A 26,429-nucleotide genomic window follows, 5' to 3' on the forward strand; every position below is an offset into this window, starting at 1 on the left:
TCTTCTAGGGTCAAGAACCATAAGCTTAATAAATATTTTTTTAAAGAAAACCAAGTCTATCCACGGCAATGACCTATCAAACAAAGGTTTATGTTCATTTTAAATATGGAAAAGATCTAAAACTAGAACTTGGACAAAAAGGAAACCAAGAGCCTTCAAATTTTCTATACCACTAAATAACTATCAAAACTTCAGGTCTTGAAGGCACTAATTATCAGCAAAGTATAGCAAAAATGAAATTCTTGTCACAGCCTCACCACTTACACAGTACTATTAATATATGTCCCCTTGGGAATATAACCATATAGCCTCATATATATGCATCTCAGACTTTTCATCTGTAAAACTGACCTTTTCACACTAAATAATATACCAGTGATCACCAGTCGCATGACGGCCTCTGTTTCGAGGATTTTTTTTTTTTTTTTATAGATGAAGGATAATACCACCTGGTGAGAGATAATCTGGAATGCTTAACTTCTGTCTGGTTGTTGTCTGGGTTCTTCTTCTTCTGGTTATTTTCTCTAATTTACTGTCTAAAGAATTTATTAAATTTGCTTTAAAGAGCAACACTGGGGAAAAGATTTTTTTAAATGGAACTATTTCCTAGAGCAGATATAGTTTCTACAAAATTAAGGCGTGACCCTCATTTCATGTGCCATGCTAAGTCCATTTTATTTCATATTTGAATTTAATGACATTTGAGAAATTTGGTCTTTTCAAAAGAGAATATTAATTACATATTGTTTTCATTTGTGTCACTTGAAATAACCAATAAAGAATTTTTAAACTTTTATATTTCAGCAGGGTGTGCTATATTCTTACATATGATCCTATGCATATATATAGGGTTCATTGGCCAAGTTCTCTGCAGAAGTAAAAGGATATCACCCAATTTAAACATAAACAGCCTTTCAGCAAACAACTGCTAACAGTCAAATTGTTGTTCTCTGGAAAAATGTAAAATATAGTTCAACTTCCTTGTTACAATCAGGAAACATTTTTGTATATTTTCTTTCATTTCTGAGTCTAGTTAAAAGGAAAAGTACATTATAAATGCAAATTTGGTTAACAATTCATAATAATCAAGAGGTGTACCAAAAAGTTTAAAAAAGTCACAAACACCAGTAAAGAAGGCATACATTTACACATCTTTTTACTGTTTTGAGAAAAAAAAAAATCCAGTATAATTCCCTCATTTGAAACTTTTATACAACATCTCAAAATATATTCTGCATTTTAATTCAAAAGTGCATTTTATTAAGAAAAAAAAAGGAACAGATTACAAACCAGGGAATGAAAGTCATGGCGTATGATATATCAGTGCGTTTTAATGCCATAGTGTTAAACCTAGCAGTGCAGACCACAGAGTACTGTGAGGCTTCACTGTCTGTAAGCCTGTCTACCTTCCAGCTCCAACCAGGTTAACACTGCCACTAAATAACCAGAACACGTGTAAAAGATTCAGGGCTGTTACGACTGTATTCAGCTTTGCATCAAACGAAAACTACCATTTTGGTGTTCAACCCCTTGGCAGCTACCACAGGACTTTAAAGAAAAAGAATGCCATGTATCCATATAGGTCTTTCATAAACCATGGTTATGAAAGATTTAGCCAAGCATTTACAGAAACATCAAAATGAATACAGTGCTATGAGAAAGGACAGGTGGGTTTTATGAGGAGAGTTAAGAGGGAAAATAAGGGAAAAAACATTCACTTTACATATTTCCAAATCGTTCTGGTGCAGACAAACTAAAGCATCTATTTTTTCCTTGGCAGACACCTGGAAAGTATGAGTATAAATGCCAAAGTGCCTTTGCTATATAATTGGCTTGTGGAACTCAAAGATAGCTACACGAAAGCATCTTGTTCACATGGCCTCAAAGGTAATTACTGCAACAGTTACATAAAGTGATTGATAATTATTTTAATTTCAGGCATGTATATATCTCCTAATCAGAATGTACTAGTTAGTAAGTTATATTGATTTTTGGTTCTTTTTGAGAAATTTACTCCATCATCATAAATGAGAAGTAACTCAAATGATAGAATATAACATATAATATGCCATCACCCCTTATAAGGAACACACTTTAACAACTCTACTGGTTTTGCAAAAAAAGGGGGCATGACTGAAGCTTATATTCCAAAAAGTATGCCCTAGAGATTAGTACATAGCTAAATATATACCTGAAGTGGGGGATATAATTTAGAATGAAGAATGGAACTTACATGTCAAATTGTCTCTTTTTTCTAATACATAAGAAGATGCTCCATGGTATATAGTGAATAGAGATCAAAGAAAAGTGGGTGATATACTTTAGGAAAACAGAATTATAAACCTATAAAGAAAACTTACATAGTATTTGGGGAAAATATTCTCAGAAGCATATTTCATTTGAGACATTACAGTTGTAAATAAAAAATAATTCTCTGCAGTGTTAATAATTGTGTGTGTGTGTGTTTTATCAACAAGTTTACTTGCAAACATTTCACATTCTTTGGGAAATGGGCATTAACCAGGTTCTTAACTACTACCAATACCAAACCATGATAACAAATTAAACAGAAAAGTTTTACAGTCAAGATATCACATACTGATGACCAATGCACTTTCTGAGTCTTGTTACATACAAATTTTATGTTCAGAGCTGGGTCCTTACACACAAAACCTCATGTTTTCAAAATCATTAAAAATAGTCAAATCGAAACAGAGCAATACAAACAAACCAATGAAAACAAAAACATTTTTCCAGACTATTGATAAATTGTATTGAATGCAATACAGAGAAAGGCAAAGGGGTTTATATACTTTTGGCCACTGAAGATGCAAACACCAGCCAAACAGGATCTTAGAAGCATTTCCAGGTCTATGAATAACACCATGGGGACACCAAAGCAAACACAGCATATGTTCTCAAATAAAGCAAGGTCATTATAGTCCAATTTTGATTTTCACCTCTAACACAACTTAGGTAACATGTGGTTGAGAGGCTAGCGCTACAGTTTTCACACTGAAAAACTGTAGCTCTCAAGTGAGTTAAACTTCTGCTTTAGATTGTATCAGAATGGCTGGAAATTAACAGCAATATCTAATCCTTGTTGTACAGAATGACCGCTATGGGAAATAAGTCAATGCATGAGGCCTCCTGGAGCCATCTTGAGTCTGGCAACATGGCAGTGCTGCAAATCCATTGCCTGTACATTCAGTGTAAGAACTTGTTTTTTGTTCTTTGAGAGCCCCTGGCTTTTAAATCAGGCTATCGTAATTATATGGTAAATCATCTCTGCCAATCAGAAGAAGTACTCTTTCTGATTTTCACTGACTGCATTTTGTATATTAAGCTCACTTTTCAAAACAGCCTCAGCATTGTCTACATTCTCTGACCTTTTTGCCTCATTTCTTTTGTATAACCTTTTCTGCTGATAAATGCGGACAGCTATGGCAGTGATGCACAGCAAGATAAAGATCACAACAGCTATCAAACCTAGTGAGAGAAGAGAAAAGAAACACAAAATCAGAACCACTGTCCAAATAGAAACTGTATAGACTTCATTGTTTAAGAAGTCATAATAAAACTATTTTCTACCAAAATCAAGCATCTAGTATATGTTAATTTGGAAATATCAAAAACCTCAGGCATTTCTGGATCAAGTATTATCAAAATACGTTGAGTTTACTTCTGAGTTCTGTCAGTCTTGTGGGTTCACCTTCATTTATTCTGAATGCATATTATACTGGTTTAGTGTATTTGTATATACAATTTTTAATAATATATTACCTACACATCTCTAAGTCCATGGGGTCACCTCATATTAATACCTAGACAAGTTTAGTTATTTTGAAATTATATAGTAGCAGTAACATCATAAAATATTTAAATGTGTTTTAATAATTATGTGAACATTTAAAAACTGAACTTTAGTTGATTTATAATGTTGTATTAGTTTAAGGTGTACAGCATGATTCCATTATACATATATATATATACACATACATGTGTATCTATTATTTTTCAAATTCTTTTCCTTTATAGGTTATGACAAAATATTGAGTAAAGTCCCTGTGCTATACAATAGGTCCTTGTTGGTTATCTATTTTATATATAGTAGTGTGTATATGTTGATCCCAATCTCCTAATTTATCCCCTTAAATGTTAACATTTTAATGAAGTTGATTATCAATAATTTGTTATATCCCTAAATACCAAGAAGGAGTTTTATATGAATAATCCTTACTATGAAATATATCGATCCTGATACATAGATGAGATTATATCTATATTAAGAATATTGATTTTTTGAGACATCTGATTGTAAATAAAAAATTTAAATACCACAGCAGTTAGCTATGCTAATTGGTGGCATTACGTTAAGTCAGTTATCTTCAAAGTGAGATCTCTGAATCCTTGATGGTTCCTGGAACACTTTGAGGGGGCCCATCGGGTCAAGGCTATCCATAATAACTCTAAGATGCCTTTTTCATCGTGTTGACACGTCCACTTAGAGAACAAAGCAAGGTTAGGTAGAGTTCCTGGTACCTTAACATGAACTAAGGCAAGGTCACCAAACTTTCAAAGTGGTCACTGAATTCATAAAGTAAGCAGGCACTGCTCTGCCGGCTTCATTTAAGAATGTCCTTGATGAAGCACTAAAAATTATACATTTTGTCAAATTGTGACCTTTGCCAGTAAGGCTTTCTACCATTTTGTGTGTTGAAATGGAAAGTATTTGTAAAGTACTGATACTTCTAGTGCAGACTGAAGTATGGTGGCTGTCTCCAGAAGAAGGCCAGTGTGAACATTTCAGTTGAGTTGTGAGCTGAACTAGTTGCTTTTTCCTGTAAAGAATACTGTTTTTATTGGAAAGAACGACTGACAGATGAACTGTGGTTGTTTTAACTTGGATATCTGGCAGAAATTTTCTCTAAAATGAAGTAAATCTGTCACTTCAAGATAAACAACTGACAGTGTAGGATTCCAATGATCAAAGCCAAGTTTTCAAATGAAAAGTAGAATTTGGAAAACTGTTGTCTGTCACAAGTTTGAGAGTTCCTCATACTTAGACTCTTCTGGTGAAATCAGCGGCAGTGTTAACATAGTGTTTTCAGATGAAAATAAGTACAACGGAAACAGCAAGATGGATGGAGTCTCATATCATAAAAGAAGGACTCTTTGCTCTAGTTTAAAGTAGGTGTAAACAACTCTAATAACTCCAACTGAAACCAAAACTTCAAAGGTCCTCATCAGTCACAATGGATTCTCGAGTACATGATCTGATGGGCAGATTGACTACAGCTAATAGTATTGCCAATTATTGCTAATAATATTGTTAGGGGCTAAGCTGATTTTTGGCTATGTCAGCTTTATCTGAAAGGGATAGCAATTCCTTGCTGATAGATCTAACATAAATCTGATAACTGAATTCTGTATTGAAATCTGAAGAATTTTCTAATGGATATAATTGGTTTTTTGTTATATTAATAAAGAATAATTGAAATCAGAACATCCATTTGTTGTCATATATTTTGCCTCTCATCTTAGAAAAGTAATGAGTTATTATCAGTATTCTATTGCTTGGTTATAGGCTTCTGGTTTAAAGAAAGAGATCCTAAACAATTTCAATGGAGAAAGCTGACGAAGTAGGTACAGACAGTAGGCTGTGTTGCTGTGCTGTGCTGTGCTTAATCGTGTCCGACTCTTTGCAGGCCCATGGACTGTAGTCTGCCGGGCTCCTCTGCCCACATAATCTTCCAGGCAGGACTAGTGGAGTGGGGTGGAAACACTATTTCCTACTCTAGTGGATCTTTCTGACCCAGGGATCAGACCCATACTTCCTGCATCTCCTGTGTCTCCTGCATTGCCAGGTGGGTTCTTTACCACCAGCACCACTTGGGGAGCCCACACAGACAGCAGGCTGCTGCAGACAAAATCATGGACGGGCTCTCGAAGGGGTTTGCTCCATGCATGCAATTTATCTCGTGTGATCGGAGATAGTTTATATTATTTGGCCACCTGATGCAAAGAACTGACTCATTGGAAAAGGCCCTGATCCTGGGAAAGATTGAAGGCAGGAGGACAAGGGGACAAGGATGAAGAGAGAGGATGAGGTGGTTGGATGGCATCACCAACGCAATGGACATGAGTTTGAACACGCTCCAGGAGTTGGTGATGGACAAGGAGGCCTGGCGTGCTGCAGTCTATGGGGTCGCAAAGAGTTGGACACAATTGAGCGACTGAACTGAACTGAATTAGAGACAGTGTTATGTCAGGGTTTGTTATGTCCAAGAAAAACCTTGATTTAACATGATACACCAGAAAAAAAAGGAAGGAAAAAAGATATTATAAATGAAATATGACCACCTGCTGCATTCTGTGACATAACTATCTGAAGTTCTGTGTGAATGTGTTTTTATGATGAAATTAAGTAGCTTGCTGTCTCAACCTGACCATTCATATATGTGAAGTCTGACCAGAAACTCTCTCTAGTGTCTGAGTCACCAGTTTTAAATGTCTTATTAAATCAATTTCCCCACTTCACCCTGTTTATTTATTTGCTGTTTATAATTCAAGAAAAAGATTGCCTAAAATGTAAAACATAGAAGAATTAGCCAATTAGAATATACTTAAATGGACTAACTCATGTTACACAGTGGATGCAAGTTAAGAGTAAGAAGACAACAGTTGAAGAAATCTACCACAATGCTAGCAGATGGAGAAACATGCTAGAGAATGGTATTCTGTGATTTAGCAGATGAATTGCATGTGATCCCAGACAAGGCCTTTGGAGCTTAGATGGCCACAACCCGCTGCTCTGCTTCTGAAGCTCAGTCCCTGCCGTGATCAAAAGCAGGCACCACTGGATCCGGAGGCCCTGGGGAGACCCTGAGCAGCAAACCTTCCATAGAGTCTTGCTCTGCTCTATGCATCTGAGTCAAGCGAGAATTTCACACACGACCTACAAATTGCTTCCATTCTAGAATAACACAGAATAACTTATAAACACATTTCTTCCTTTACTCTGCAAATCTTGCCAGTAATCTTTGCCCAAAGGTATAAAAGAGTAACACTTGCTCTAACATTGGCATGACTACACAATAACTCTGTATCTACATCTCCCTATATTCATACTATATTTATCCGTGTATAGGAAATATACAGTAAAAGCACCATTATTGTTGCAGAAACCAGTAATCGAGAAACCAAGCACCACACTTGGAGAGTTGGAGAACTCAGGTTTATTACACCAGCAGGCGCAGAGGAGTTAACACTCCAAGCTCTGAGCCCGGAACAAAGGGGTTACGGAGTTTTTATAGGCAGACTATAGTGGGCAACACTAGCTGCTAATAGGCTGGTTTAAACTAGGGGGTTTTGCATGCGTGGAAATAGCGGTCAAGATGGGAAGGGGAATGCCTGACCTTTACAGGGACAGGCATAATTAAGCAGGTTTGCAGGGGCTGGGCAATTGCAAAGAGCAGGACAAGGTGAGTGAGATAAGCTCTGGTTCTTAGTATTGAAATCCCCACTTTCCAAGACTACGTGACCTACGTGATCCAGACTTGGCAAGGAGCAAGCTGAGTTACAGAGACAGAACAAGCAGGAGGTTATGTAAAATTTTAACTTTTCCTCTTCATTATGAGACTGAGACAATTTGTTTGACTAGGAGTCCCAATTTGAAATGTTGAGCGCATTGTATTGATAAATAAATGGTTTAACTTTAAATTTAGAGTTTTTACCATTTAATGTTTTAATGCTATATTAATATATTTATTTTACACATGCAGATTTTAACTACTCTTCTAACAGGGTGAGGAGCCTATTTTATGCATCTTTAATTTATATACCATTAATTTGACAAAAAATAAAATAAATGAAAAAGCAATGGGGATTTTAATATTCTCACAAATTTTGATCAGTACTATTCTGTCTAAATAAAATTCTAAGTACTTGAAGCTGATGTCTACATAAGTAAGGGTGTAAAAAGTAGAGAACCAAATGGATCAATTATAAGCCCACATAAGCTGGTCAAGTATATGTCTAATCACATTACTTGGCAAAATAATAAAATAATTGCTTACTTTCTATATCATTTGCAGAATATGGAGAAAAGGTGAACCATTTAATATTTCAATAATCTGATTAATAATATTCTGAAAACCATTAATCAGGAAGAAAAAGGTTTATGTGGGGGCTTGGTTTTGAATAAATTATGTCTCAGAGAATATGGTACTCTACTGCCAGGAAGATATATTTAAATTTTTTGGTGCTAATTTTGCAATTTAAAATAAGTAATAAACCACTTTCATTCCATTAGCTTAGTATTTGATAAAATGCAAATACAACTGTAATATTCATTGAGAGGAGCATCTAAACCATGAAAGTAATCCCCTTTATTAAGCATTAAGGCAACAATAAACACATGCTTTTAATGTTCGTCTCAGAATTTTCCAACTTGTTATATAAATTCTTGCAGAAGCAGTGATGTGTCCAAGAAACCAAAAAATGACACTTCCTTAAATACAATCAGAACACCCTAGGGAGTGCAGATGGCCATTATAAAGCTAAATGATATTCATTATTAGCACTATGTCCTGATGAATATCTAATACTAATACTTGAGTGTGGTATTTCAGTGAAATCATCAATTATTTATACTGGAAATCTCCAAGGAAGCTGCACATTTAGGAAGACTATGTGACACTCCAATACAAATAATAAACCACCTTCCTGACCTCAGGATTCACTGATAACTCTTGGGACATGTATAGGTTCTTCCTGTACTGTCTGCTCAGTGTCCGACTCTTTAGGGACCCTGTGGACTGCAGCCCACCAGGCTTCTCTCTCCATGGCATTTCCCAGGCAAGAACACTGGAGTGGGCTGCCATCTCCTTCTCCAGGGGGTCTCCTCTACTCAGGGATAGAACCCGCATCTCCTATACTGGCAGGCAGACTCTTTACCAGCAGCCCTATTGTGTCTATAATGCTAAATATTCACCATTATTAGCAACGATATTAAGTACCGAAGAAGAGCTCATTCATGCTGTTACCTCCAATGACTGCAGAGTCACTTTTGATTGTATTAGTGAGGGGTTCTCTGTCATCTCTTGTTCCAGAATGATCTACATTAAAGGACAAAAAAGAGGGGAATGGGGTAATATAGGAGAGTAAAAAGAAGACTTTTTAAAAATTCATAAACAGTTTAAATCAGAACAGAATTATAGAGGTCGATGCGGGATGTCTATAAATGTAAACTTATGCAATACCCACATGCAAAGGCCCATATGAATAAGGAATTGAGAATTGAGAATCTAAAAAAGAAATGGGAAAGAATCAAAGGTTAAAATTATATTTAAATAAAATAAAATTATAAACCAGTTTTAAGAATCCATTTCAAATACTTATGGCTGTTTCATGTTGATGTATGGCAAAAACCAACACAAGGAAAAGTGAGAATGTTAGTCACTCAGTCTTGTCCGGCTCTGCGACCCCATGGACTGTAGCCTGTTAGTCTGTTCATGGAATTCCCCAGACAAGAAAACTGGAGTGGGGATCTCCAGGGGATCTTCCCGACCCAGAGATCAAACCTGGGTCCCCTGCACGCCAGGTGGATTCTTTGCCATCTAAGCCACCAGGGAAGCCCAACCAACACAATATTGTAATCATTCTCCAATTAAAAATAAATTAAGGAAAAAGAAATCATTTTGGGAACACAGCGTCACAGAAACATCAGAAGATTTTAATATTCAGTGGATATACTGTGTGACTGGGTAAAGGAAAAGCCATACGCCACCTGCAAAGGAGTGTGTCCTCTCCCTAGATGTGGCATCAGTGCCAGCCTGGGCCACACAGCTGGACTCCGTCACGTGTCCTGAGATGGTGATGGGGGCTGGGCGGCTGGGCTGCAGAGCGGCCTTCAGTGGGGCCACGTGGCTGACCTGCACAGCAGACAGACAGCCCAGGAAGCCCTGTGCACCTGCCAGTGCTGTCTCCTGGTCCACATCGCTGTGTTCTGTGAAGCCAAAGAGATGTGGCAGTACTGATAAGAGAGAAGGTCCAAACAGCCAGGGCCACAGTGCAATAGTCCAAGTCTTGATGATACAGCAGCAATGCGTACTCAGCTACTAAATTCCTTTTGCTTTTGTCTTCATTACAAGACATTCACGAAGTCTTTCCACAACTACTGGTGACATATCCCAGGTTAATGAAGACAAGTGTTTAAGCATGGCTAATTAAATACATTGAGAGCTCTCTGGAAATCATTAAAGCTTCTACAAGAATGGGTCTGATAATGAACTGATCTGGGTTCCTGCAGATATTACGTAAGAGGCTGTATCTCAAAGCCATTAGGGACTCTACTTCTTCATGTCCAGCAGTGAAAACTCTCACCCCCATGCTGCCTTTACTCCCTGTTGCACTGTCCACCTATCACTCAGACTGACACAGTGTGCATCCCCTATAGCTAGATAACCCTTCCCCATTTTAATGAGCATTTGGTTAATATGGGACTACTGCGGGGCAAAGATTGGTTTGAATGTCAAAATATTAATTTATAATTTTACAGTGGAGAAGATATTTCATGCTTGGCAAGCATGAAATCTAAACAAGGGGCATTAATTTTAGGTTTTTAACATTCAAATGGTATCAGCCTATGATGCATCCACCCACTCAACAAGATCATAAAACAGTAGGATTCCTCTTCCCTCTGCTGCACATATGTGGATACCAACATTTGCATTTTTTCTCTCTTTTTAAAGTGAAAGTGTTAGTTGCTCAGTCATGTCTGGCTCTTTGAGACCCCATGGACTGCAGCCAGCTGGACTCCTCTGTCCATGGGATTCTCCAGCTAAGAATACTGGAGAGAGTAACCATTTCCTTCTCCAGGGGATCTGCCCAACTCAAGTATCAAACCCATGTGTCCTGAATTACAGGCAGATTCTTTACAGCCTGAGCCATCAGGGAAGCCCTTTTAAAAAACTAATAAAACAAATACTGTATTTATGAATGCTTATTATATGGTAGGCACTATTCTGAGGAATTTGATTTGCATGTTTGTGTTTAACTCCAAAATCACTGCAGATGGTGATTGCAGCCATGAAATTAAAAGATACTTACTCCTTGGAAGGAAAGTTATGACCAACCTAGACAGCATACTGAAAAGCAGAGACATTATGTTGCCTACAAAGGTCCATCTAGTCAAGGCTATGGTTTTTCCTGTGCTCATGTATGGATGTGAGAGTTGGACTGTGAAGAAAGCTGAGCACTGAAGAACTGATGCTTTTGAACTGTGGTGTTGGAGAAGACTCTTGAGAGTCCCTTGGTCAGCAAGGAGATCCAACCAGTCCATTCTGAAGGAGATCAGTCCAGGGTGTTTATTGGAAGGACTGATGCTGAAGCTGAAACTTCAATACTTTGGCCACCTGATGTGAAGAGTTGAAAAGACCCTGATGCTGGGAAAGATTGAGGGCAGGAGGAGAAGGGGACAACAGAGGATGAGATGGTTGGATGGCATCACCGACTCAATGGACATGGCTTTGGGTGGACTCACGGGAGTTGGTGATGGACAGAGAGGCCTGGGGTGCTGCGGTTCATGGGGTCTCAGAGTCAGACACAACTGAGTGACTGAACTGAACTGAACTGAGCCATGAATAACCTATTTAAGTCACACAGACAAGACCCCTTAGGTTGAGAATTTTAGTGATTTGCTTGAGGTTACTCGGCTGTTGGCCTCATGCACTGGACTCTAGGCCTGTTGGGTTCTTTTGTTTATTATTGACACATTCTTTCTTTTACTCTGTTTATATCCTCTGTGGTGCTTTTATTCTTCTTCTTCTTCTTCTTCTTTTTTTTTTTTTTTTAACTTGAGAGCTGTTCTTGAAATGGCTCTGGGCAACTCAATTCTGATTGAACCTGTCTTTGCTATATCAAGGTTTTTGAAGAACACTTCCCTTTGTTCTATTTTCATTCACATTTTATGCCTTTTAAATAAAAATACTGATTAGATATTTAGCATCATGAGTATCATACTATATTAAAACAATCTGAAAATTAGAGAGATTATATTACCTTCCTGTTGTGCTGGGGGATACAGTATTCAGACCAAGGCATTCCAGCTCTGGAGGCTTTTACCACCAGGCTATCCTGCCTCTCTGCACAAGGAGCCCTGAGAGGCATTCTGCTGCTCTGTGAGCACACAGGACACCCTCAATGCCAGCACCTGTTACACAGGAGGTGCTTCATCACCTTTGTGTGTAAACCAAAGAACTAACTCAGTCCTAACACACAGCAGCCACCCATTTTACCGGATGGAAATACATTCAAACATACATATTTTTAGAAAAAGAGAGCATTCTTGCTTTGAAGTTTTGTTTTTTGTTTTTAAACTCTATCAAGAAATAAAGAGAAATATACTTTAATAGCAACATAATCAGAACAGTGCTTCTCATATTTCTTCTCCAGGGTTAAAATCTTGAATAACATGTCTATAGATGTTAAAAAAAAAAATCTTACCTTTTGAACAACAACAACAAAAAGTAAATAAATAAGACTCACTTCTCTGGTAAAAACTTGATATGAGGCAACTTTTAAAAATCCTATAGCTTTAGACTGAAAATATCTACCTCTTATAAAATATTGTTAAAAAAAGCTTTAAGCTCTAAAACTTCAAGTGGTCAATCAATATTTGTTTTAAGAGCTAAATGTACAGGAAACACATTCCCTGCTGTTCAAGCATCTTACATTCTAGCAGGGGAGACAATAAACATGAAACAGGAATGGATGAGAATTTTGAAGACTGATAATGCTATGAAGAAGTAAATTAGAAAGTGTGATGGAGTGGATACGGAACAGAAATTTATCTTGATGGATTAGGTGATTTTTCTGTGTGTCTGTTTTAAGGATGACTCTGCACAGCCCTATTTTCTTAGTCATCTGTACATATTACTCCAATGTCTTCTGGCTCTTCTTTCTTACATTTTGCAAGATTCCCTGCGATTTAGGGATTTTTTGAATCTGATTGTTCCTGTTGTGTATCTTTGCTCATCAATGCACAGAACATGGTGGGCCCTTTTAATCTGCAGCTTGGAAAATTCCATATGTTGAGTGTGCAACCACTGGTTCAATTTCGCCCCTTTTATACTTCTGGACTGCCAAGTATTCATGCTGAACCTCCTCTGCATGAATATTAACTGCCTTTAATTTCCCTCCTGATTTCTTTTAGGACTTGTTTTTGTGTGGGTCCATGGCTTCACTCACACAAGGAGCAATAGTTAGAACTGGACATGGAACAACGGACTGGTTCAAAATTGGGAAAGGAATACAAGAAGAGTGTATACTGTCACCTTGTTTATTTAACTTCTTTGCAGGTATGTCAGGTAAATGCTTGGCTGGATTAATCCCAAGCTGGAATCAAGATTGCGGGGAGAAATATCAATAACCTCATATATGCAGATGATACCAGTCTAATGGCAAAACGTGAAGAGAACTAAACAGCCTCCTGATGAAGGTGAAAGAGGAGAGTGAAAAATCTGGCTTAAAACTCAACATTCAAAACACTAAGATTGTGGCATCCAGTTCCATCACTTCATGGCAAAAAAAAGGGGGCAAAAGTGGAAGCAGTGACAGATCTTATTTTCTTGGGCTCCAAAATCACTACAGATGATGACTGCAGCCATAAAATTAAAAGACACTTGCTCCTTGGAGGGAAAGCTATGATAAACCTAGATAACATATTAAAAAGCGGAGACATCACTTTGTTGACAGAGGTTCAGAGAGTCAAAGCTGTGGTTTTCCCAGTAGTCACATGCAGATGTGAAAGCTGGACCATAAAGAGGCTGAGCACCAAAGAACTGATGCTTTGGAATCAGTGCTGGAGAAGACTCTTGAGAGTCCCCTGGATTGAAAAGAGATCAAACCAGTCAATCGTAAAGGAAAGCAACCCTTTATTTATTGGAAGGACTGACACTGAAGCTGAAGCTCTAATACTTTGACCACCTGATGGGAAGACCCTGTCGCTAGGAAAGATTGAAGGCCAAAAGGAAAGCAGGTGGCAGAGGATGAGACAGAGAGATAGCATCACTGACTCAATGGACGTGAATGTGCATAAATTCCGGGAGACAGTGGAGGACACGTGAGCCAGGCGTGCCACAGTCCATGGGTCTCAAAGAATCGGACATGACTGAGCCTCTGAACAACAACAGTGCTTCACTCACTTGCTCTCCAGGGGATGATTTCAAATATCCATAAAGACAACTTTTTTTTTAGTCTGGGAAAATCATACTTTTAGTTCCTCAAGGTCTTTTTTGGCTTGGCTAGAATTTCCTTGCATTGTTCTTGCTAGATTTCCCTCAGGATGGGTTCTGTCTCCTTGGATAGCTTACTTCTGGTTGTTCTGGTTTCTCTCCCATCCGACTGCTGGTGAATCAAGGGTTGTGTACAGGGTTGTTTTTCTCATCTGTTGGTTGATTCTCCATCACTGTCTCTTCAGGTGGTTGACGCCCAGAGAAGGTAGACAGTGTATCAGCCATCCTTGTCAGTGAAGCTGCCGGCCAAACACCTGCTCAACTTCAGGATACAGAAAACTTGGCCCAAATTTCAGGACTGAGGAAGTTCTCACATTTCAGTCAAAGCAGGAAGATGGAAGCCCTGAGTTTCCAATGCTGCCCTTTCCCCGCGGGGTCCAGGGATCTCTGCAAGCCAAGCATTTCTCAGGATCCACACAATTTAGGGTCTCCCCTAAGACTCCTGTAGGCTGGTCCCCAGGCTCCCTTCCAACCAGAAGCAGGGAGTCTCAGAACACAGTCTCATTGGCAGCCTCTAGGCAACCCAACCAGCTGGGCTGGACCATCAACCCCCTTGTTTCAGGAGACTCAATGGGTTGAAATTAGAAGTTGGAGAGAAAGAAACTATGGAATTTTGCAGCCATCTTCCCAGAATTGAGTCCAAATGAAATTAGCAATTATATTAAGTTGCTTAAAAGCAATGCCTAGCATTAGATAGCTGCACTGAGAACAGGGCTAGTACAACCAATAAGCAAAAATATCTATCTTTCCTCTTATCTGACTTCAGAAATACCAACAACATCTAAGTGTTAGAGCAGGACAGGTGGAGGAATTGAAGACAAATATCGCTTTACTTCATTGAAATCCTGATAAGACAATTACATTTAGATTGTTTCTGGTTATAAAAATCCCTAACCAACCCAGATTTTGAGGGTGATCCTCCCTGTTAAAAAATTAGCCTCAACTGTATCTTCCAATCAAGGGAATGACTTCTGCTTTTGTAACGAAATCTTCTCCCCAAAGTTCTAAAAAACAGAAAAGAGTACCAAGGAGTTAAAATTTGTTTGAAGCACTTTTCTATCTATTACCAGAGAGAGGAAACTGTTTCTGGAAAGGATATGAAATAAATGAAGAACAATTAAAACCAGAAGTGCTTCATGAAACTTCTTGTGGCTCTCAAAACAACAGTAAAAACAAAGCAAAACAAAAAACCTCAAAACAAACCTAAGTAGTTTGACCATACCTATGGAAACGGGGCCATCTTAAGAAAGGATCTCAAGGCCTTTAATCCATAAAGATAAAGAAACCTTGCCAGAAAATGGTACAGTGACTCAGTGCTAAGACCCAGCAGGATATTTTTAGCATCATAGGCAAGTACAACTAGGATGTAACGATGACAAAAGTTAGCGGAAAAGGAAAATGGCAAAGCAGACAGCAAATACAGTACGGATAATGTCAGCTTTTCCTAAAAGGTATTTATATGCCAACCAAGCCTACTGCTCTGAGATACAACCTTGAGAACTGATTAATGTAGAAGCTATTTATAGCGAGGCATCTTGAGGTAACCTGAGCTTCTCTTTTGCTTTCAGCACGACCTGTCTCATTGGAAGTGTCATTTGACTGGACTTTTACAAAATCACAGTGTCCTTAAGTAACTGAATTAAACTTTCTTATGTACCCCCTGGGCTTTGAAGCAGGTTTGACATAAAATATCCCTGTGACTGAGGTCTGTTCCTGAGCTCTTCTGAGGAGGTGCAGTAACATCCTCTTCCCTCTGACCACACACTTTATTTACCTTTGGCCCAGGTCTCCACTGCAGAAACCTGAGTTACTTCCTGGCTCTGCAGTCTCACAAGAGATAAATGATTCCCACTGTCACTGTCTTTAAATATACCAAAGCTACTGCTTGCGATGAGGGAAAACATCTTCAGACTAAGAAAATTTTCCTAACATAAAAAACAAATCTGTAGACAAAACAAATAATAAAAAAAAGAACTCAGAACTAAAGTTAATGAGTTTGGATAACCAAAGCTGATGTAATGCAGCTTATTAATTTTTCGAGGAAAATGGACCCAGGACGCAACCTGATTCTTCCCACCAAGATGTAGCAAACGGTTCCTGCTGTCAGTGCTCTTGCACCAGGACATTTCTCACATACAAAAGTCAGAAGTAGTCACTGTAAACATCACTCAGCCTCTGAACAGTAATTTTCAATCATTTTGCAACAGGTCAAATTATGTTATTATTCAAAATGTGGGCACATTATGCTATGAGAGGTTTTTATGCAATTTCAAGAGTATGTAATGATCTTAACGGAGATTTTTTTTTTTTTCCATGCAGTGGAATTGTGACCTAATAAAACCTTAATGAATTAGTCAAACAACTGTATACCTGCATATTTCCTTTGATTAATTACATCATGGAGAGATGTCTTTTTCTGTAATCTTTGCTTAAGTAGGTCTCTTAAAGGAGCTGATTGAGGAATCATTCACTTTGGCCTCAGTAGTTAATACATTTTGAACACACTTAACAAAGAAATGACATCAGACTGTCTGCCTCTTCAGAAGGAAGAACAGAAATGGAGTGTTTCCTGTCTGTCTTCATCTCTACAAATGGGAGTGGACTGTAGGAACAATTTTTAGCTCCAATCATCATTAACAAGCATCAGTAGCAGCTCTCAAGCAAGGAGGATGATTTCGAGGAAGCAGTATCTTACTCTGATGACATGGAAACCATCTCCAGCCCTCGGTTATACTTAACAGCCAACACGAGCAGAATTCACATTTCGCTGCCCTTGCTGACAGAGCTGTAGACCTTGGGCTGGCCGGACCAGTGTCTCTGTTGTGTCTGTGCCCTCTCTCTGCCCCAAAGGTCCTGCATCTGGACTCCTGTCTACTGCACCCTCTCCCTCTCTCATCCGTCAATGCCTGGTGTTTAATAAATTCACTCACACAGTACTGTAAGGCCCTGAGCATGGTTTTATTTTCTACTTATTCCTGATGCAGGTACAATTTCAAGCACATCAGTAAACCAAAGAAATAATTGCTTTCTCCTTTTTATTTTAGAAATTATTTGAGTTTTGTCACTGTCTGAGGGTTTCTGGGTTTTGGCAGCTGATATATAATTTGGGATTTGGGGTTTTGGCTTCTATCATTTGCTCTCTATTGAAGTGTAAGTAGAGCTCTGTTTTATGATGTTTAACAGCCAAATCCTTGTCAACGGCGCACGCTTGCCCATCCCACCTGGAGCACGTACTTGTGATTATATGTGCTTCTGACAAAATCCCAGTGTCTACCTTATCATTTGCTCTATAATTAAAATCAGATAAAACATTTCAACATCATGAGTGTTCTCTACTTTTAGAATATGACACTTTTGATCAATGCTCGTGTATCATGATGAGGAGAAAGGCTGTTTTTAAGTTTCTAGGTATGGCCAATTCAAAATGATATAGCTGTATCTGGAAATGACTGGAGCCACGATAAGGATGAAGTCATGCCAGGTACTGAAGATGGTCTATATTATAATTATCAAAATACTAAAAAATCAACCATACAAAAAAATACAAAAAAGTGATGTTAAAGTAGACTTTTTATTTTTTTGCTCCAAATGGTACTTTTCTTTTAAAATAAACCCTCCATTATCTTAAGAGACGTTTCATGATATATTTACACAATTGCAGTGCCCTTAGCTTACTTGGCTCATATATTTTCCTCACCTCTGGGCTCTGAAGTGAGTTTTACATAAAGGATTCCTGACACATTGAGATTGTTCTCAAGATCTTCATCAGGGTAAGTGGATGTCCGTTCCTGGCTGACTACAGACTTTATTTACATCTGGCCTAAATCCCACCACAGTGATCCAAGAGCACTTCCTGGCTCTGTGGCCTCAGTAGAGGGAAATGATCTTTGACGGCCATCAATCACCTCCAATATACAAAAGCTCAGGATGAGTGCAAATAATCATCCAGTTGTTACTCAAATAAATCATAAATCTATCCTAACATATTAAAGTATTCAGACATAGAATCCCGTACTTCACTTTATAGTGAATTCTGAATATGAAAAGCAAAGGTAATGTACTTTATTGAATATAGGAGTGTCTGAATTGGGCTGCTTTGGCAAAGAGCTTGATCTTCCCATCCAGCTCCCAACTACTAATGACTATTAGGGCCAAAGTTACTGCATCCTCAAATACTGTAAGTGTAGTAGGGAGTTAGAGATGGTTTTCATGTCAGATTGATATGATTTCTAAAATTTACCCTCCTTTCAACATCTGCTAGTCATACTGATTAATTGTGACAATGATCCAAAATTATTCCCATGATTCTTCCTAAGTGTAAGGAATGAGTATGGAAAACAGGGGAAGAATGCCCATTATTTCTGGGTCCATCTGAAATGGCAGTGGATGGTCATATCCTTGAGTGTTTGTTTGAAAATGTAGGTAAATGACAACTCTAAAATGTTTATTTTTGCTCCCTTAAAAGAAATATTCAGATATTATAAAATCATATAAGTATTTTACTATTTTTCTTAGCTGCACCACACAGCTTTCAAGATCTCAGGTCCCTGGCAGAGACTGAACCCAGGGCCATGGAGGTGAAAGATCTGAGTCCTAGCCACTGGGCCACCAGGGGGGTCCCACGGTATGCTAACTTACTTTACTTTGGAGGGTAATTTGGAGCTATTTTATCCCAAGCAACATAGGGCATACTACACTCAGTTAGATACCCAGGAACATTGTGTATTCTGATTATCTGTATGCCCACTAATCATAAATTCTGTGAGGGCAGATGCAACGTTTGCCTTGCTGAGTGGCACTCCCTGTGTTCATAACAGGTGATCACAGTGTATGTGCCAAATGAATAAGGGAACCAAATGGGCTTATAAAAATGAAAACCACAGTTGGTTAGCATGAGGCCAGGAGAATGTGCCTTGCAGACCTCTAACTGGGATCGACTGAGGGCCCCAGGTGCTGGGTTCTGAAACTCATCCTCAGGCTTGGGCCAGGGCCTTGCTTCCCACGGCTGTTCCCAGGCAAGAGCTGACTACAGCGGGGACTCTAAGGCACACCCACTCTCTGGAGACACGAGACTCCTCTGGTGGCCAACAGACTCGGCTCCCCATAAAGCTGAAGTCAAGGAGGCTTCTAACTGTCCCTCCCTCTCTCCTTGACTGGAAGGCAGGCTTGATGCAGTCTTGATAAGCTCTCTCCTCACGTTCTCTTTCATAAGTGTCCCCTTGATAAAACCCTCAAAGTGGTTAATTTTGACTTGACGACAGCTTCTTGGAGGGACTGCGACTAACATAGAAACCTCAAGGTTGACCAACTCTCCAGAAAACGAATAGCTCCATTTTAGCGCCTACTTTTACCATAAATTAACATAGCATGTTAAAATGCTACATAACATTTTGTTGTAAATGCATGCATATACCACACCATATGACCATAAATTATTAGTCTCCTTTGAATTACACATGATTTGAATGCAATGTTAGTCTTTGGTCAAGATTCACACCTTAGGATCAATAAATTCATACTTCATTTTTAGGAGAATGAATTGATTCAGACTCTAAAGTTCACTGTTGAACTTGGACTTTAATCTTGTTTTTCAGCGTGAGTGATGTGAGTTTTAATAATACGCTATTCTTTAGTAAAAACATTAACATTTTTAATTCCTTACTAATCTGCAATATTCATTATAAAAAGGGAAACAAGTACCTATATGATGAATGTTATTATTCTACTGTTTGATTAATACAATCTTCCTCATAGAATGCAGGTCAGTTTCCCAATTGTTTTATAATATATTTAACATATTTCTATTCACACAAAGTATTTTCATCAGCAAATCTGGCATTAAGTTTGAAGATGCTATTTCTTCAAAAATATGATTCATCAACATTAATCGTAGTTGTTAGAATTTTTAATCTTTTAATTTTACATTTTTTGTAAAATGCCTCAAATCAGGCCCTGCTAGACTGAGGAACTCTTGAAATTGAAATTTACTATAATTATTTGATCTTTTTTATTACTGTAGTTGAATTGATGTGATTTATGCTATGAAACCACTTGGGATTTTCCAGTTAAGCTTCCAGATAGCTAAGTAGTACTTTACACATATATTTCATGTCCATCCTAGCATACTAGAAGAACAATTCAATTCAATTTCCTTTATTTGTTTGGAGAATAAGAGCATACAGCATTGGCGCTTGTCACGATGCTAGAAAGACTATAAATATTTGTAAACTTAAGTATTAACCTTCTCAGAGCCAATATCTTGATCATTCACCCACAGGTTTAATCAAGCATTCTCAAGATTCTAACATTACATACAGGGAATGTAAGAAATGATGTATCAAGGTACAAGTACCTGAAAAGGTAAAAAAAAAATAAAATATTTCATTTACTATCTTGGACAAAATATTCCAGGTTAATGTCAAATATCAAACTAGGAATGAAAACCAGACTACAGGAAGTCCTCCAACCTCACATTTATATCTAAAAAGAAAATCTCTTTTAAAATTTATTGTCCCTCTTTCCATTTAGTCTTTGTTGGAAAGTATTTAAAAAGCACATGTTTTGATGCTAAAATGGCAAGAGTATGTTTCTATTTCCATGCTATTATCAGAGATAACTGGTGGATAGAAATAAGAATTATAAGGCATTTAGACAGACACTGGGTTATATTATAAGTCAGGAGGAGTGGCTGGCCACTGCCTTCAACAAAGCAGACAGGATCCAGGCCACAACCTGCAGACAGGATCCAGGCCACAACCTGAAGCATATTCACTAACCAGAAGAATGGCAATTGCTTTCTCCTCCATATTCTTCTGACCTAATCCTAGTGCTATCATTAGATTACAGTTGATATGTTTTGCAGCTGATTGATATACGGTGTGTTATTTATACCTTTATTATTTGATATTTTGGAAGTGTGAGAGTGAGACCATGTTTCATTATGCTGGACTGACAGAGGGCACACACCAGCATGGCGTTACTATTCAAGGAGGATGCTTGCTCATCTTACAAAATGTCCCAGCTCACAATTACACACACCCCTGCGAAAGCACAGTTTCTGCCTTGATTATCATTCACTTCACAACTGAAATAAGGCAAGCGGTTTCTTTTGGCATGATGAGTTTGTGTGTTGTGTGTGTGTGTGTGTGTGTGTGTGCATCTGGAACATGACTCTTCTGGTCCATGTTTATGCATCATGATTAGGCAAAAGGCCATTCCTCTTACTTACCTATAATCCTGCCCAGTACAAGGGATCTGACTGCACTGAGCTCCGTGCCTGATGCCAGGTGGACCTGCCTCCTCACGCTCTCATCAAGCTACAGAATTGTTACACGAGAGGCAAATATCCACACAGATGTTGTCATTGAGAAGAGGACAGGAAGCAAAGGAAGACAAAAGAAAATGATAAAATAGGCAATTGTTAATATGGCCCCAAAGATTAGAAAAACAGTTTAAAGTTAGTCATTTATACAGGCGAATATTATTTTCTAAACTACTTTTATGCTACCCTCAGATACCAGTGTACCCTACCTTCTATCCCCTTATATCACTTTATTTTTCTCCACTGTATAACAAATTCAAATGGAGAAAATCCACAAAAAGATACAAGTTATCTTCACCTGGATATTTTTACTTAGCTGGGTATTTTTACTTGAGTCATTTAGCTAAGAAAGTTTCCTCTATCTAGAGGGCTGAAACATATGTGCTTTTCTTCAAAAGCTGGTAGAGTGAATAATTCAGCTTTCTCTGCTATAATTCACATCATTTTAAAATTCATTCTGAAATTGTGATCATTAATTTCTGTGCAAGAAATATGGCTGCATGTACAGCCATCTGAAGTAAACTGGTTTCATTAGAGTAGCAACAGTTCTGCCAATAGTAGATTATGCTAAACTAAAAGCACTTCCCACCTGAGTAAAGTAAAACAAATAGGAAAGTCTGGCAATTTTAAGTATCAAATACTATTAATCTTTAAACAATCTTATTGCTACAAAAACTGAACACATTTGATGGTCTATGATCTGTGTAAGGGTGGCCCTGGAAGAATGACTTTATTTAATCTATCCATTATCCAGTTTCTGCTGCAGGTCCATCATGCTGGGGAGTTTACTTGTAACCACTGCTTCTGTTGTATTTTCTCTATTACCTCCACAAAGACCACTGCTTCTTCTCTGTTAATCTTTACGTGGTGAAGCTGCCCATCGGCCATGTTTTTGAAATCAAAGTTAACAACATCGGGTTCTTGATATCTATTTAGCTTGTACCTGATCTGCAAACTTCCTAAAGTAGAGGGGAAAAGTTATAGTTTAGTTAAAATTGTATTTTTAAAAACTCCTTTAAAAAAACCTCAGAGTCCTTTTTTGTTACTTACTAATTCCTGGGGAAGAATTCACAACAGTTTATTTGGCTGTACACTTTCATCATAATTCCTAGAAGTCAGTTTCCATGTGAAATTGCACTATTTTCCCAAAATTAAGAGCAAATATGCTGCAAATAAGCAGGCTCTTTCTTGCAAATATTTAATTTGTCAAATGTGTAATTAAGCATATGCAAATCTTTGTACTAGCCTCTGACTTAAAATAATAAGGTTTAATATATTATGAAATGTCAAACTACTGTGGAATATTGCAGTAACTTTCTGTTTCTGTAATTCATCTTTCAAAAAATATGCCTACCATTCCTGAAATGCAACTGATGAATGGAATTATTATTATCAAATACAGTTTTACTAAAGATAAGGAATATTTTTCAAGTGGTCATGGTTATAGAGTTTGGAATGAAATTAGGGGGAGATGAATAGTTTTACCAAACTTACTATTAGAGTTAATACTACTCATTTTTTTAATTGCCTGCAAAGATGTCAGTAAATCTACTTCACAGGATATCTTTCAGTTTAACAAATATATGTAGAAAAACTTCAAGCTCAAAACATATATTGTGAGGAGGAATATACTTATTGTACAATATTTTTTAAAATCTGGTGTTCAGTGCCCTTGGGCCATATTTGATTTAGTTGAAATGATATAGCTGCATGTTTGCATGTTCCTTTGTTTCCCTCACCCAGACAATTTAGTCATAAAATTTTTTATCTCTAACCCAGATAAAGGGACGAGAACAACAACAGTAAGTGGGTGTCTGTAGCACACACGTCCCAAACCACACACCCTTATCCTGCACTGGTGCACTAGCGTTACCCACGACTACTTCACTGCCGAAAATCAGAACCAAGAGGTAATTTTACGGACATCTTCTTATACATAATGCTAATTGGTTAACATTTTCTCAAAACTTCTCTACTTTGATTTGAAGGAAATATTTGTTATGTACAAACAGGCATTTTATTTCAAAATGAACCAAAAAACTGGTACTAACAAACGCATGGAACAGTAAAGATTTTCTAGCAATAATAAAATTTTATAATAATAATTTTAAATATATTTATATATTTATGTAAAATATATTTATATATTTAAATATATAATATATAAAATTTATGTATTTATATTTATTATAAATATTTTATCTACATAAATTAAAAATTCACACAGAATATGTTAAATTACCAAAGCTATAAGGCTATAAAGACATTTGAAGTATTTTAAATAATCCTTTTAAATTTACAGGACAGCACTGAAAAAACAAAACTGAATACATCAAACTGTCACATTTATTTTTTTCCTGTTTGTAGTTTGAGAAGCAAGAACATGAGAAGTATCCATATTATTACGGATCTAATGCTCTGATACTATTTTCTCTCATTTGAACAGCACTCACCATTTTTGGCGATGATAACTGAAAGGTACTCTTTATAAAAGGAACTCAGATAGAGCAGCAGGCTTGGCGTCCGTGTTGTGCGGAAGCTAAACTTGATCGTTTCCCTGCTCAGCCTGGTGTCACCATGAAACGAAGCCGCGTGGGAGCTGGAATTCTTACTTAAGGAGTAATTTTCTTGAAAATTGTAAATCACGGATGAGCCAGATCCAAAATAGGCAGAAATCTCTGAAATTATAAGCACATTTTATGTTAAAAAAATTGAAGGCCAAGGATTGTTCAGTGGTCTCAGTTATGATAGATTTTAAATTAAAAAAATAACTATCCAAATTTTAAAAAATCATTTTACTTACATAAATGATTTTAATACTTAGAATCTATTCATTTAGGATTAGTATTTATTAATTTAGGATTAATATCCTAAATTCATACACACACACACACACATACGCCCAAATATATTTATATAAAAATGAAGAGGATGGCAGAAGGGCAACTAGTTTGGGGTTCCCGAACTCTTCCCTTCCTCACTATGCAGGGCGGTTGTGGAACGCGAGCTGCAGGTGATGCGCAAGGATACACATCTGCACTCAGTGCTTCAGGGGTTTTGTCTCTTGGTTTTATTTTTACTATCTATAATATTCGTTTTAAATCCTATATACTATGTGGGTACAGAATAACATTTCTGGTTACACTTTGCAAGATGACCTGGAAATCATTTAGATTCAGAAAATGAAGACGTGCTCTTGTAAAGACACGGTCTTAGTTCTAACTTTAAACAGGAGAATTCTAGAAAGGCAGAAGCAGTGGTTGATTACCCAAGATTGATTTTAAACGATAAGTTATTCCTGATAGAAAGTAGATGGTTTGAAGAGTTCATTTTGGCCAACTTTCCTTTAAACAATCCCTTTGTTTTCATTGCAAAGCAGGGATCGCTTCAGTTTGAGGTCAATTTTCGTTACTCTCCTTCAGGTAAAGGTTCAGTAGTCCAGAAACACTTAAGTAAAGCAATTGAATTAAACTGGATGACAATTTTCTATGAGGAACTATGAAGGTGTAGCAAATGTTTGTCTATTCACAGAAATCTGTTCAGAACACTAAGTTCTACACTCAGCTTTTCCCTTCTTCCATGACGTGGATCAGTGAACAAGACCAGCTGAAAAATGGTCCACTGTTTCACTTCACCAACAGAAAGTTGGCATTTCACAGAACAAGATGCCTGAGTATCTCTATTTTGTCACACATCGATACTCAATGGAAAAGTTATTTCTAGTCCTGTTTGCTAAATAATATTTGTTGGCTCAAACAACAAGGCTTCCCAAATGTCTTTGCATGGCTGGCCATCTTCAAAAATAACAACGCTTGTAATGATTTTAAAAATGAGAACTGCCCCCATGGGACTGGCTGTTGACACCTGTATTATTTAAGAGCATTAACAGTAGATAGAAAAGAGCAGATGGAGCGGCTGACACTTTATACCACTAGAGGCGACTGTTAGAAGGTTTATCATTAAAAGACACTGAAGCAAATATTTAGGTAATGAAATGTCATGGGCATAAAATAGGCAATTTTCCCCTCCCCCCAAAATGTTCAGGAATGGAAATATTCTTGTTTTAAATAGCTACAGAGAAGAATTGCTGGAGGTTTTATTCACATTGGGTGGGTCTTGCTGTTGGGGGAACCCGTGTCACACTCACCGTCTGAGCAGAAGGGCCCCGCGTACGCGGAGGAGGTGCAGTCACAGGAGAACCCGCTGGGCTTCTCCCTGCATGTGCCCCCATGGTGGCACAACCTCCCGTAGCTGCTGCAGTGTCCTCCGCACCCCGGCTCCACTCCCGGGGTCACCCTGGCTCTTTCTTCCAGGTCCAGGGCCTCTCCGTTCAACTGCAGAGACCGAATGCAACCCAGGAAGCCCCTCTGTCGGGTGGCTGTTCCACCTACAAGGAAAATACTGGACATTAGAACATGTTCGGAGGTGTTTTGTTCAAGATTTTAAGACCAAGCAAGACTGAGGCCTCACAGAGGCCAAAATTGTGGCCTTAACAGAGAGTGGCCGGAGTCAGAAGGATCTATATGCTTTTGGAAGCATGATTTGTTACAAAATACTATTAAAAGAATTCATAAAGATAAAATTCATTGATTATTTTCCCCAAAGGTTGAATTTGTTACAGATTTGTTTTCTAAAAGAGTTTTATAAAACTATAAATTGTAGACTTTAAAAATCAGTCTGTTTTAAAGAACAAATTAAAGGCTCTATTTCACTTTCATTCAAAATAACAGTGATATGTATTGATATTCTTATGTAGAAACTAATTTTTTCTTGCAATTTTTAATAAGCATATATTTGTGGGTGGAGGAGGG

General features: G+C 37.7%; 1 protein-coding gene across 1 annotated transcript in view; it reads right to left on the reverse strand.

Annotated features, from left to right (window-relative positions):
* Window positions 1–1,139: 1,139 nt before the first annotated feature.
* CNTNAP4 (contactin associated protein family member 4) overlaps window positions 1,140–26,429 on the reverse strand; it is a 283,083-nt gene continuing 257,793 nt past the window's right edge. Inside the window, exons 18-24 of the mRNA XM_040253490.1 lie at window positions 25,766–26,005; window positions 24,072–24,296; window positions 22,444–22,577; window positions 21,526–21,613; window positions 9,791–10,009; window positions 9,048–9,119; window positions 1,140–3,489 (exon numbers count right to left, since the gene is read on the reverse strand). Coding sequence (XP_040109424.1) covers window positions 3,296–3,489; window positions 9,048–9,119; window positions 9,791–10,009; window positions 21,526–21,613; window positions 22,444–22,577; window positions 24,072–24,296; window positions 25,766–26,005 — 1,172 coding nt within the window. The 3' untranslated portion in view covers window positions 1,140–3,295. The remainder of the gene's footprint in view (window positions 3,490–9,047; window positions 9,120–9,790; window positions 10,010–21,525; window positions 21,614–22,443; window positions 22,578–24,071; window positions 24,297–25,765; window positions 26,006–26,429) is intronic.

Source organism: Oryx dammah, unplaced genomic scaffold, assembly GCF_014754425.2.
Source record: "Oryx dammah isolate SB20612 unplaced genomic scaffold, SCBI_Odam_1.1 HiC_scaffold_13, whole genome shotgun sequence".
In the NCBI taxonomy this organism is placed as follows: domain Eukaryota; kingdom Metazoa; phylum Chordata; class Mammalia; order Artiodactyla; family Bovidae; genus Oryx; species Oryx dammah.